Genomic DNA, 13,895 nt, shown 5'->3' with positions numbered 1-13,895 from the left:
GCTGCCGATCGCCGCTGTCATGCCACTGCTTGCACCGGGACCTCTGGGCACCGCACTCCGCCCGCTACACTTCACCATCCTGGTCTCACTGACGCTGTCGCTGCTGCTGACTTCGACACCGAACAGAAGTGTTATATCCCTACTAGGGTTTATCCGTTTAGGTAGGGGCCTCTTTCTTTCAAAACAATTCGACACCGATGACCGCATCATGGCTGGGGGCACCGCTCGTAAGTTTCACAACGCACCGCCTCGTCCCACACAGCCTTCTGGGCCAATCGATGCCAGCTCCCGCTAACCGGCTCTGTGGCTTGCTTTGCAATCTGCCAGCACCGCATGGAGCACCTATTCACCCTGCACCGTAAGCCTTGGTCTCACCAATGCCGTCTGTACAATCGTCACAGAGCCGCTGCCTGCACTGCATTGTTAGGGCACCGCACTCTGAACCGCTTCCATTTTCCAACACCCCAATGGTTGCCACGACTGGCTCTCATCAACGTGCCCGCTGCAACGAGTTACTGTTCACGAAGCTGTCCCCGCTTTAACTGGCCCGTACTGACTCGGTCGGCGGGAACTGTTAAACTCTATTGTTTTCAGCATCCCTGTAGCCCCGGACAGAGCTCCCGACTCGTAGGCACTGTGTTTTAGAGATATTTCTACAATTTTAAGGATATTTTGCAATATATATATATATATATTCAAGTACTGTATGTTGGATTCTTATTGTTTTGGTCTTCTTTTGGATATATTAAATTATTAAATACTTTTCTAAACCGGAGTGGTGTCCTTTTGTAGAGTTTTCACTGTATTACTGTTGGCTATGTGCAAATGCTTTACACACTGCCTCTGAGATAAGCCTGACTGCTTGTGCCAATCTACCAAGGGAAGGGCAGGAGATATTTTAGGAGTGTAACTCCCTTACTCTGAAGAAGGGTCCCTACTTGGACAAAGTTACCTACTTCTGCTAACTAGAGACCCCCATTTATAACACCTCGACTATGGCAATGCACTTGTTGTAGCATCCACTGAGTCCCTTCTATCGAAAATGCAGGTGGTACAAAATACTTCAGCTTGTTTGGCGTTTCGTTTCGCAGTGCAAAGTGAGACCACTGGCCTCACCCTTCATGACTAACGGCCATGGTTGTGGCATTTCTGATAACCCAAGAGATAATGTTGGTTCTGTCTTTTCTGCGCTCCTCAGTTCGCTAATTACATTCTAACATTAAAGTTAAAACCGACTTGTTTACTTATAAGCAAGATGCTGTGTTCATTTTCACCTTGTTTAGCACATACAAAATGGTGACAAAATAATTGCTTTTCTGGTCAAGTTGATTCGACCTACCCCTAGTCTATGCTTCTGAAGTCCCCTATTGAGCAAAATTACTTACAATAAATTAATTCAGGTATCCGCTTTACATTCTATTAATTTACGAGACTTTATGTTTCAGAGATGCATTATTTTGGTTCAAATGTATTTTTATTCGTTTTCTTATGTTCAGTTTATTTGAATATTGCTCATTTCTTTTCCTATGTATTCCTTTTAATATTTTCAGTTATTAAACAAATTCTACAAATGAATAAAGAATATATTTACTATAGTATCTGGGCATGGAATGTGTCCACTCACTGCACCCAACGGCTGGAGGGGCAAGTTGTCTTAGCCGGCTGCTTTTACTTGCAAGGATTGTCCCTGCTTGCTTGAGAACCAGCATGGCGTAACCTCTAGCAGTATCTGGCCTCTTGTGGGCCAAAGCTTAATTTGAGCTCCGTCACTCACTCTAAGTATGACCTTATTTAATTGGTGGATCTTTACAGGACATCTTCAATTGTGAGTAGTCTGTGAAGGAATGCTAGGAAATAGGGTGTATCTCAGTAACCCGTCTAAATCAGTGGTGTAAGTGGAATTTGAACTAATTTTCATTTCCTTTGATGTAAAATAGTAGGTGATTGATTTTGTCAAGATTTTTTGCTAAAATAAGTACCTTCATTGTGGAGAAATGTAAGCTCAAGTGCACAAGAGATTTCCTCGTAAAGCCGTATTGCCTTTGCAAATGGGTCGATGGTTTTAACGTGAAATTCACAAACACGGGCTGTAGTGTTGTTCTTATCTACCATACCATTTTAAATAAAACATGCTTATGTCCTTTGTTTTAGAAACTGGCATATGGAGAGAGGCGTCTGCTTGAACTACATATTAATCAATATTCTAATGTTCATAGTAATTTAAAATAAAAATATAATTATTTCAATGTAGTAATGTGCTTTTGATTACTACCTCATAATATGTTCACATTATGCATCACATGCAGTTTTGATATCAGCTGACAAGTTGTAAGTTAATTGGCACAGAACTGACTAATGAGAGATGCTGCTTAAATCTTTTTTTTCCTTACGTTTACATTACTGTTTTTTTTAATGTGTGCTTTCTAGTCATAGAAATTGTATCCACGAATACAAAAGGAATTAGTTTCCGGCATTCTAAAAGAGCTAGTTTCGAAAGCACAGGTACAGAATAATACTAAGGTTTTCCAAAATAACATTAGAATTTTATTCGTGACGACGGGGATAACTTAGTAGCAAAGTAGAAAATAAGGCCTGTTAATTAGTGGGGAAGACAGCTTCTCGAATTAATTAATATGTGGTGTTAATTAACAGGAAGTCTTGTGTTGTAATTACCACCAATATTTTTGACATACTTAGTGACGGTAGGTGAATTATATACATGGCAATACAGCAAACATTTCTGAGGTTAAAGGTTTTCTGTTTTCTTTGTTTTCTAGGAATATGGACAGACTGTTAAGACTCGGCGGAGGTATGCCAGGACTTGGTCAGGTTAGTATGGGACCTCTCAGTTCACTCTCACTTCACCGACCGCTAATATTTGGACACCGATGTATAACAAAGTAACACTTAATACTGAATGAACGAGAACCTGATATCCTCACTGCCCTGTAGAATGTAGTGCCTGCTCGATCTACGCTAATGGTGTACTTTACTTGTATTCGATACTTCTTACAATATTTTCTTCCATAAACTAGTTTTTTTTTTTATAATGACACCTGAGTAAGGATGCTTAAAGCTTCTCATATTTAAAAATGAATTTATTTACTCAAATCGTCCACTGTTATCACGCAATCATGTCTTATTGTCAAGTTTCCTTTTTCATTAGCTAGAAGGGAGTGATGTCACTGTGTGCAAGTGACCGTGTCAATTTATTGGATTAGTCTGTAATTTGGAGCATTTTAGTTTGAAAGGAAATAATTTTTGTTCATAGATTTCCTCATGTTAAAACACAATGTATACGATTACATCTAAAAGTACACCCAACTATACATATATAAAATGTAATCCTTTTTTGGAAACCAGCTAACTCATTAACATACAATTGTTTTTGTCGATTCTGAGACTGTCTAAGGTTGCAAATATTTGCGCTCGGGTATGCTACAAAATTACATCCTTTGCTTCAGGGTTAGAATTTTACATCAAACATGCCAGACAAACTGTATTTGCATGCGATTTGTTTCTCTGCTCATTAAAAGTTGTGGAGGTCAATGACCCTTGGCTCATCTATGCCCGTGCTTCTGATACTTTGATGTTAACTGGTGTGATTTACCTGAAATAACTCTTGTCTGACTTTTAAAATTCTGCTTGGGAAGCAGGAAAGTGATTGCATTACATTTCCTCTTTCCCGAATGTGAAATAACGCATCTCAGAATGATAACATCATTTTTTCTCTGGGTGGTGTTAGTCGGTCACATAATTCTGGGGAGCTTTTCCAACTGCTTTGTTTCTGTACTCGCGTTTTTGCAAGTCAAAAAAATGAAGAATAAAAAGATCACAGTTTGGCCTAGTCCAGATGCAGTAGGCCAGCACCAGAATACAAGAATGGTATCAGCTACTGAGGCATTAAGTTGGTCTGTAAGCTTTAGTCTTGGCTGTGTCCGAGAGCCACATAGTACAGATTAAAAGATTGACATCAACTACACCGGGATTACAAACTGATCATTAAGCTTCTTTCATGGTAAATTTTCAGAAGCATGTTCATGTATTGGAGTACCGCAGGGGTGAGCAAACACAGAAATCAAACCTATACAGGAGGAGCCTACAGACTTGGCCGCATCTATCACGTGAACCTGTTTTACTATACAATAACCATGAACTGGGTATTATTCTCTCTAACGGCCAGATGTATTAATACTCGGTCACAATTTGCGACTAGTGTGGCATTTTGCAAATCTATGCACCAATAGGTCAGTTCCCGAAATTGCATATGAGATTGTGTTGCCGTCCACACTACCTTCAGTAAAGTTCATGAGGTAGGTTGCAAATTCCGACTCCTTCTGATTAACTACCACAAGATTGGTGGTCTGCAAAAGTCTGCAGAAAGCCATTTGTGTGATGGGCTTTAATGAAAGAAACTTTGAGGTTTCGCCTGCGCTGTGCTTGCAAAATCTCTTGTAGTAAAACAAAAAAAAGTTTAAAAAGATCTTAAAACGGGCTTTGAGCCCACCCATTACATGCCTTTATTTATCATCGCTCATACGCCACTTTGCTTACCCATTGACTGCCTCTCACGTGGCTCTCATGTAACTTTACTTATTATTGGCTAGTTACCCATTGACTGCCTCTCACGTGGCTCTCATGTAACTTTACTTATTATTGGCTAGTTTCCCAATAGGTCTGGTTTGATCACCTATTGGTCAGGACTCCTCCTCGCCATCGTCTTCTCCTGGGCGTCAAGTCTTTCTCTTGTCATGGAGCCTAGACCAAGTACTGCTTCCGGCGGCCTGTGTCCCTCCACTGAAGGCTCCTCCGGCAGACACTTCTTTTTTGTAAATGTATTTTTTAAATTTTTTTTTTTTTTTTTTTTACCTTTTTGGCGCTCTCCTTCTCCCTGCCCTCCTCCTCCCACTCTTAGTTGTTATTAAAACCCACTCCTCTACTCACCCCCTCACCCTCCTCCCTGTGGGGCTGGGCCCATTCCCACTCATTTCGCTCTAATGGAATTCTGCTTTGAATGTTGCTCCATAATGCGGTTAGGAACATAGCAAGACACGGCACAACAGTGCTTTTTTCTTGCCGCTACTGTTTTCATTTTATATTCCAAAGGGGTAAAATACCAGCTTTTGTCGATTTTAAAATACATTTAAATACGGGCTATGTTGCTAAAATATGAACTAGTTAGAAAGCACCCCGTGCAAGTTGCCCAGGCTGGGGCAGCATATTCTTTGCTTTCCTCAAGATTCACTGGGCACCCAGCAGCTCAAATAGAGGTGCAAATAATGTGAATATAATGCGCTCGGACTGTCACTTTTTCATTCGTACTGGCTATTGAAACCAAGGGACCCTCCTCCAACAAGGATTTGCACTCTACCATACTGTGCCACCATGAGTGTCACACCATTTGTGTCATTTTGTCATCCAGTGAGCGTCGTGAAACGTAAACTCGCATGTCTATCTTGTTTTTATTTAAGTTCAGGCAGCCAAAAGATTGGGAATGCGGGGTAGCTTAGCCTATGGGGCTGACCGATGGTGCTCAGTTTCCAATAATACTTGTAGCTGGGCGCTCATGCTTTGGGGTGTGCCGTAGAGGCCAAGCGCAGGCTCCAGACAAGAAGCAGAAGAGGCTGGATTACTTGTCGAGAAAGAAAAGCGTGCGATTTCAAGCATCACTTGAGACCTAGGTAAAGATAATTTTTTCCCATTGAACTAGGCTCCTTCTCAGGAAGTGCTCCCAGAGCGCTCAATGTACGTATAACTATTGAGTTCATACAAACACTGTCCATAGAGTATTCATAGTTGCATCATACAAGCGGCATGTAAACACACACAGGCCTACACTCAAATGAAATATTCACTATGTGAGACAGAGTATAAAAGGGCGATGTGGACTCTAGCTGTAAATGTGTCTCTAAAGATCATCCACAAAGTTCTCTGGCAGATCATGTGCTACTCTCTTGTAGTTATGTTATGTTATGTTATGTTATGTTATTTATTACTTGTAAAGCGCGCATACGCCCAAGGGCTTCTTGGCGCTGAGGAGAGAATCAAAACATAACAATGCACAAAAAAAATAAAATCACTATTTCAAATAGGCCTGAGTAAAAAGAAAAGTTTTAAATGCCTTTCTAAAGGCAAGAAGATCCCTGCTATGTCGCAGAGTCAAAGGGAGGGAATTCCACAAGGAAGCAGCTAAAAATTGAAAGCTGCTACCTCCCTGTCGTTTCTTTTTAAAACTAGGGACCTCAAGTAGATCTTTGTGAGCTGATCTCAAGCTACGTAGGGGTCTATATCTCCTTAGCAGTTGTCTAAGAAACATTGGGCCCTTACCCTCCAAGGCCTTAAACACAATGCAACCTACCTTGAATGTGGCTCTCTGTTCCACAGGCAGCCAGTGCAAGGTCTCTAGTCCGTGTCTGATTGATTCCCACTTAGGTACCTTGCAGATTAGTCTAGCAGCTTGATTCTGCAGGTATTGCAATCTTCTAAGTTGGCCAATAGGCGCGCCCAGATAAAGGCCATTTGAGAAATCAATATGAGATAGGACTAGAGCACTGACTGCCTGAATTTAAGCCAAATCAGTGAGGAGGTGTGCGATTTTCTTGATCTTCCTCAATTGAAAAAAACCAGAGGAAACCACCGTTCCAATTTGAGTTTTCAAGGTAAGATCCTCATTAAGAGTCACTCCCAGGCTTTTTACTGTTTGGGATTTTTTTGGAGGAGAACCCATGTCCGACGGCCAGAAACGTGGACTCCAGCTGATCTCACTCTTCCCAGGCAGGATGAGTTCGGTTTTCCCCGGGTTAAGTTTAAGGTGATTTAAAGACATCCACCTTTGAATAAGAGACGTGGTTGCTTGAAAGTCCTCGGCCGCATTTAGTGAATTTAGCACAAAAACCAACTGCAGGTCGTCTGCATAATTATATACAGTAACCTTGTGCTCTCTTAAGGAGAACAAAAGAGGCCGCATATATAAATTAAATAATAAGGGGGACAATGAAGATCCTTGGGGAACCCCGCAGAGGGAAGTGTTTTTTGGGGCTGTGAAGGAACCCAGCCGAACAGACTGGGTGCGTTCTGAGATGAAAGACTTGAGCCAGGCCAAGGCCGAGTCTCGAAGACCGGCCTGTTCGACACGGTTGACCAAGATGGTATAGTCAACCGTGTCGAATGCAGCAGACAGATCCAGTAGCACCAAGGCCTGGTGCAAGTCCTCATCGGCATTAGACCTTAAGGTGTTCTGAACGGCCAATATGACTGCCTCGGTGGAATGACCAGGCCGAAAACCTGCCTGGTTAGGTTGTAAGTAACCGGAGACTTCCACAAAGTTTGAGAAGCTGTTGGTGACATGAGCCTCCAAGATCTTAGACAAATAAGGCAAGAGTGAAATTGGCCGATAATTAAAGAGGTCTGAGGAGTCGATGCCAGGTTTCTTTTTTAAGGGAATCAGTAAGGCCTGTTTGAAGCTGTTTGGAACTATCCCTGACGTAAGGGAGCTATTGAGCAGAGGGATCATGCTATCTGGGATTGCCCGACCAATTTCTCTCATTACTTGGGGAGGGCAAACATCCTCAGGAGATCCTGATTTAACTCTAATGAGTAAATCTAAAAAGGTTTGATCATCGATTAAGGGAAAAGAGTGCAATGTTAGGGGATTAAAAAAGATATCATCTATCGGGGCACAAACTGGAAGTTTGGATAGAGTATCCTTGATCAATAATATCTTATCATTAAAAAAATCATTCAGCGAGTTACAGAGTAATTGTGAGGGGACAACCGGAGGAGAAGTTCTATCATCATTACACAACTCAGTCACAATCCTGACGTAGTACGTCACTCCACTTTATAAATGACTATCTATGGGGCTCAGTCTTTCACTTGCACATTAGCTCTCCCTCTCACTTATTGGGGAACACATGCAGCATGCCAGGAGCATCAATTTTGGCAGAAACTGCCAATGGGTGTGTAATAACATAGAGTGATGCATTTGGATTCATGGATCTTCCATCCCTGGGCCACAGCATGACTGTGCCTGCTGCACCAATGAAAGCTACTCACCTGAGCATACGTATATGAAATGCACAGCTTAATTTTTGTTTAAGTCTCTGTGGGTAGAAATGAGACCGTTTACAGACTATACACTTCCATGATGAAAAATCTATTCTGTTGGAAAGGAAAACAAACTTTAGTGGCACCTCGCTATAGCAGCATCTGCCACGCTGATCCTGTGATGGCAGTGGAGCTTATTTTCGGGCCTCCTTCTTGTTGTCACCCCGTTGTTTTTTACATATTGCTCTGCAGCGCGGGCTGCTGTGCAACATGGCTTAAAGTTAAAAAAAAAAACAACTCTATGGCGGGGTCATGTCATAGTGCTTTTATTCTTTTTTTCTTTAAGACATGTTACACAGTAGCCCGCACTGCTGTGCAACATGAAAATAACATTGACAAAGCCAATAGATTTTGCATAATTGAAACCTATTGGCTCTGTCAATGCTTGTTTTCATCGCAGCTTGTTTTCCACAAAGGAAATGTGGTTGTGCTTAGGGGGAAAAAAGTTTTCTCCCCTTGAAACCTTTTTCAACGTTAACACACTGGAAGTTGTCCAACTGGAACCCCTTCCCTTTTGCGAATGAGTTACTACTCCAACTTGGGGTCAGTAACTTTTCAGTGAAGTGCATGTGGGTTTCCGGTTACAAACCATTCATGCATAGGAGACCAGTTCACAGTTTGAAAGGGGCACTAATTATATGCCCCTTCCAAACTACAAGTTATGTCCATTTGCCAGTCCCACCTTAGGAGTTGATAACAGTTTACTGACTCCTAAAAAGGAATTCCTACTTTAGAAGAAATATTTTTGCGGTTGCATATTATCCTATTTTCCAAATCTGATCACGTGTGATGCAAAGTAAGTTAATACCTCTGGTCCCTTAAGTGTAAAATAATGTGCAAATGACAGGCATTAGATAATCTGTCTTGCTTCTTTTAGAAAAGGCTACGTGTCTCTGAGGTATCACATGGTATTAGAACTGTGTTGTCAGTCGTGGTAACTTACTTCATTTAAGAATTGATACAAAGCAGATTGTATCATCCACATATCCATTAAGTTTTTTGTAAAAATTAATTTCAAAGAAAAAATCAGAATATGGTATAAGATACAGATGGGACCACTTCAGAAGCCAAAAAAGACACTTCTGAATAAAATTGAAGCTTCTGATGGATACATCTGCCACTGGATTCCTCACCTTGTGAATATCCCCTTGCGTCCGCAACATTCGGAAATTCTTTTTGTAGCTTCGCGCCAACGTGGATGAAGTCACAGAGGCACGACACCACGCGCCACTCCACTGACGTCACCGACTCCATAATAGGCCCACGCCGGCGTGATGACATCAGTTCCCTTTTTTCCACGTCGTCAAAGCTAACGGTTTCTAGGGATCGTCTGTAGGTGTTTGTAACTTTGTTACTATTTGTTTCATTTCGATGTCCTTTTGCTTCTTTGTATCGAAATGTCTACGAAGAAGATAGGATTCAAGCCCTGCGGAGAGTGTGGCAAGATGATGTCTATAACTAATCCGCACGAGTGCTACGTCTGGTGCTTGAGTTCGGACCATGACGTCGAAGAGTGTTCATCTTGTGGGAAAATGAATCCGAAGGCTCTCCGTGAGAGGGAGGCGAAACTCCTTGTTGCAAAATTGAAGAGCAGGAATGACAAGAAGAGGTCGAGGTCGCAGACTCGTTGTTCGAGGTCTCGATCGAAGTTGCGCTCAAGGTCGTCTTCGGTGCATGCTTCGAAGTCATCGAGGAAGAAGCACAAGAAGAGATCTCATGAGTCTCGTCGTAATTCTGGAAAGGACTCGAGCTTGAGACCGAAGTCGCAGGTGAAGTTATTTCGCAAGGAAGTGGAGGCTCCGACTCCGGAATTTCAGATCTCCGAGGGTGAGGCTTCGCCTGTGAATTCGCCTGTTCATTCACCGAAGCCGATGTCGAATCCTTCTCCGGCTCCGAATCATTCTTCTGACCAGGAGGGTGAGGGAGATGAAGAGGATGGAGGAGAAGAGGAGGCTCAGTTGCCTGCGGATTCGGCGACCCCGGTGCACCAGCCTGAGGATGAGGTCGAAGTCGAGAAGACTCCGCTCCCTCGAGAGCAGCCTTTGGGCTCTTATCCAGCTTTTCCGGCTCCAGGTCAGGACCCTACTCAGTTCCTGAATGCAATGTATGGAGTTTATTCAAGAGCAATGTTCCCCTCTGGTGCACCGGTTGGTCCCGCGCGGCTTCGGGCTCGACGCCGGCTCCGACGGAGTCGATTCCGCATCCGTCGATTTAGTTCATGAAGGAGTGGTCAAGGCGTGAGGCACAGAGACTTCTGGAAGAGCAGAGGTATCGTGATGCAGAGATGGAAGAGGGTGAGCTGCAGGATTCTGAGGATCTTTTCGATGATCTGAGAGAGGCTAGTGGTCTTGAACTGTCCCCTGATTGGGATTTGGCCTCTATTTCTGACGCCTCTTCTAAGGATGTGACACCTTATCACGTGGTCATAAGACAGGCTGCCGACTTGCTGAATTTAACTCTTCCAACGGCAGAGTATAAAGCTAATTTGTTGACTGAAGTCCTTCATTCGCCTACTTCTGTGGTCGAGTCTATGCTCTCTTTTAATGATGCATTAGCGGAGCCTATAACTGAGGTTTGGAAAAGGCCGCTTACAGCCCCTGCTGTATCGAGGGCTGTTGCAAGAAGGTACCGGGTGGCGCCTGGTGACCCAGATTTTTTATCAACACACCCCTTGCCAGAGAGCTTGGTTGTGCAGGCGGCCTGCTCGAAAAAATCTGCAGGCGCTTTTCCACAGGTTCCTGGGGATAAGGAATCGAAGAAGCAGTACCAGGCTGCTAAAAAAGTCTTTTCATCGGCAAGCATGGCGCTCAAATCAACTAATGCAACTTGCCTAATGGGACGCTATATCCATGCTTTGATGGATTCAGTAAAACAGCTGGTTCCAAAGCTTCCTGAAGGGGATAGGAAGGATTTCCAAGAGGTGATTGTTGACACTCAGGCTGCCGCAAGACAGGTCATTCAGAGTGGTCTGGACACTGCTGACTCGGTAGCAAGAGTGATGGGTTCTTCTGTGGCCACAAGAAGAGCTGCGTGGCTTAAATCATCTGAGTTCTCTGCTGATGTCCAAGCTGCCTTGATGGATTTGCCCTTTGATGGGTCAGGTTTGTTTGAAAAGAAGGCTGATGCTGCCCTAGAAAGATTCAAGGACAGCAGAGCGACAGCGAGATCTTTGGGCCTGCAGACCAGAGGTACTTCCAGAAAGAGATTCAGAGGCTTTGGCAGATCTTCCTTTCGGATCTACAGGCAGCCTCAGCAGCAGCAACAGCAGCAAAATATACTGTACAAGTTGTACAGAGGCAGGCAAAGAGCTCGTCCTAGAGGTCGTCAGACCTCCTCCTCCTCCTCCTCCTCCTCTACCTCTTCCCAACCCACTGCCACCACAGCAAAGTAGCCCTAGATCCGCCATTCCGGATCATGTGGGCCCAGTGGGGGGCTGGCTTACCCATTTTCTACGAGATTGGGAATTGATTACATCGGATCTTTGGGTTCTCAATCTCGTGGAGAATGGGTATGCTCTTCCCTTTCGGAAATTTCCCCCCAATTACCCTCCTTGCCAGGGTTTTTGTGCGGAGGACCACCTGCTGCTCTTGCAGGAAGAAGTCCTGGCTCTGCTCAGAAAGGTTGCGATAGAGGTGGTTCCAGAGCAGGAGAGGGGTCAGGGGTGCTACTCCTGGTATTTCCTGATCCCCAAAAAGGATGGCAGGCTTCGTCCAATCCTGGATCTCAGAATCTTGAACCTTTACCTGAAGCAGGAGAAGTTCAAGATGCTCACCCTTGCACAGGTTCTTCAAGCGCTGCTGGAAGAAGACTGGATGGTGTCGCTCGACTTGCAGGATGCGTATTTCCACATCCCCATTCTGAAGTCGCACAGGAACTATCTCCGTTTTACGGTGGGATCGCAGCACTACCAGTTTGCGGTCCTTCCGTTTGGTCTTACTACTGTGCCTCGAGTCTTCACCAAGGTGTTGGCAGTGGTGGCTGCACATCTCAGAAGGTCAGGGGTCCCGGTATTCCCTTATCTGGACGATTGGCTGATCAAAGCAGAATCTCTGGAGGAAGTGCTCCATCATCTGCAAGTCACAACTCAGTTGTTGTGCAGGTTGGGTTTTTCAATAAATGTACCCAAATCTCACCTGGTGCCCTCCCAGCGCAACCTGTTCATAGGTGCGGTACTGGATACTACTGTATGTCGGGCATTCCCTCCTCCTCAGCGGATTCGCGACATACAGGAGATGATTCCTTTATTTCACAATGGAGCGGTTGTTCCAGTTCTGAAGGTCCTTCGACTGTTCGGTCTGATGGCTTTTTGCATTCTGTTGGTCAACCATGCACGCTGGCATATGAGGGCACTCCAGTGGTGCCTCCGCAGGCAGTGGTATCAACACAACGGAGATCTCAGGGAGTCGATCAGGATCTCCAGAGATACTGCAGCGGATCTGTCTTGGTGGAGTGTGGAGGGCAATCTGTTTCAAGGAAAGCCTTTCCAACTTCCTCCAGAGGTGGCCACGGTGATAACGGATGTGTCCATTCTAGGGTGGGGTGCTCATCTGGGGGATCTGGAGGTCAAGGGTCTTTGGTCTCCAGAGGAAAGGTTGCTTCAAATCAGCCTTCTGGAATTGCGGGCGATACGTCTGGCACTCAAGGCCTTCCTCCCTTCCCTTCGCGGTTGGTCAGTACAGGTCCTGACGCACAACACCACCGCGATGTAGTATGTAAACAAGCAGGGAGGACTAGGGGCGCAGTGTCTCTGCAGAGAGGCTCTGCGTCTCTAGTCCTGGCTTCAGGACCATCAGATTTGTCTGATGGCAAATCATCTGGCCGGAGTTCTGAACGTGTGTGCAGTCTGTCGGCAGTTCTCAGCCGACGACGAGTGGAGGCTTCATCCAGAGGTAGTTCGTCACGTCTTTCCGACGTGGGGGACTCCTCAGGTGGACCTGTTTGCTCACTGCCCGTCATTCTGCAGCCTCCAGTTTCCGATGCAGGGAGCCTTGGGGGACGCGTTTCAGTTGAGTTGGGGCTCGCAACTCCTTTACGCATTTCCTCCCATACCCTTGATTCCTCGGGTTCTGAGGAAGATTCGCCAAGACCTGGCCCAAGTTATTTTGGTCACCCCGGATTGGCCAAGAAGGGTGTGGTACACAGATCTTCTCCACCTCTCCTCGTGCCAGCCGCTCCGTCTCCCTTTCAGGGTAGATCTCCTCTCTCAGATAGAGGGGCAGGTTCTACACCCCCACCTCCAGACCTTACACCTTCATGCCTGGAGATTGAACAGGGCAATCTGAGTTCATTTTATCTCCCGCACGATGTGGTGGATGTCATTCTTTCGGCCTGGCGTGACTCCACTAAGTCAATCCATTCTTATAGATGGTCTAAATTTGTGGCTTGGTGTGGGGAGAAGTCCATTGACCCTTTGAGGGCTCGTTTGTCAGATATACTTTTATTTGCTCTGTCTTTAGCACAGCAAGGTTTTGCTGTGGCTACAGTGAAAGGTTATCTTTCGGCTTTGTCGGCTTTTCTCTGCCTGCCGGATCAGCCGTCCTTACTTAAATCTCCTATTGTTTTAAGATTTCTGAAGGGCCTTACAAATAAATTCCCTCCTGTTCCTTTTATTGTGCCGCAATGGGACTTGAATCTGGTGCTTACTTTTCTTATAGGTTCTCCTTTCGCACCTCTTCATAATTGTCCCTTGAGGTTGTTGTCTTTTAAGACGGTTTTCCTAGTTGCAATTACCTCGGCAAGGAGGGTAAGTGAGCTTCAAGCTCTTAGTTCAAAGCCCCCATTCTTGACCA

At 44.7% G+C, this 13,895-nt stretch overlaps 1 protein-coding gene across 1 annotated transcript in view; it reads left to right on the top strand.

The window, feature by feature from the left end:
* The window catches only part of PSMD14 (proteasome 26S subunit, non-ATPase 14), a 498,726-nt gene that overhangs the window by 74,826 nt on the left and 410,005 nt on the right, over positions 1 to 13,895 (top strand). Inside the window, exon 2 of the mRNA XM_078681663.1 lies at positions 2,778 to 2,829. Within this exon, the coding sequence (XP_078537789.1) occupies positions 2,782 to 2,829 (48 nt within the window). The 5' untranslated portion in view covers positions 2,778 to 2,781. The remainder of the gene's footprint in view (positions 1 to 2,777; positions 2,830 to 13,895) is intronic.

The sequence above is a fragment of the Lissotriton helveticus genome, chromosome 3_1 (genome assembly GCF_964261635.1).
Source record: "Lissotriton helveticus chromosome 3_1, aLisHel1.1, whole genome shotgun sequence".
Classification (NCBI taxonomy): domain Eukaryota; kingdom Metazoa; phylum Chordata; class Amphibia; order Caudata; family Salamandridae; genus Lissotriton; species Lissotriton helveticus.
The sequence above is the reverse complement of the archived record's forward strand: the minus strand, read 5'-3'. Positions and strand labels throughout refer to the sequence as shown.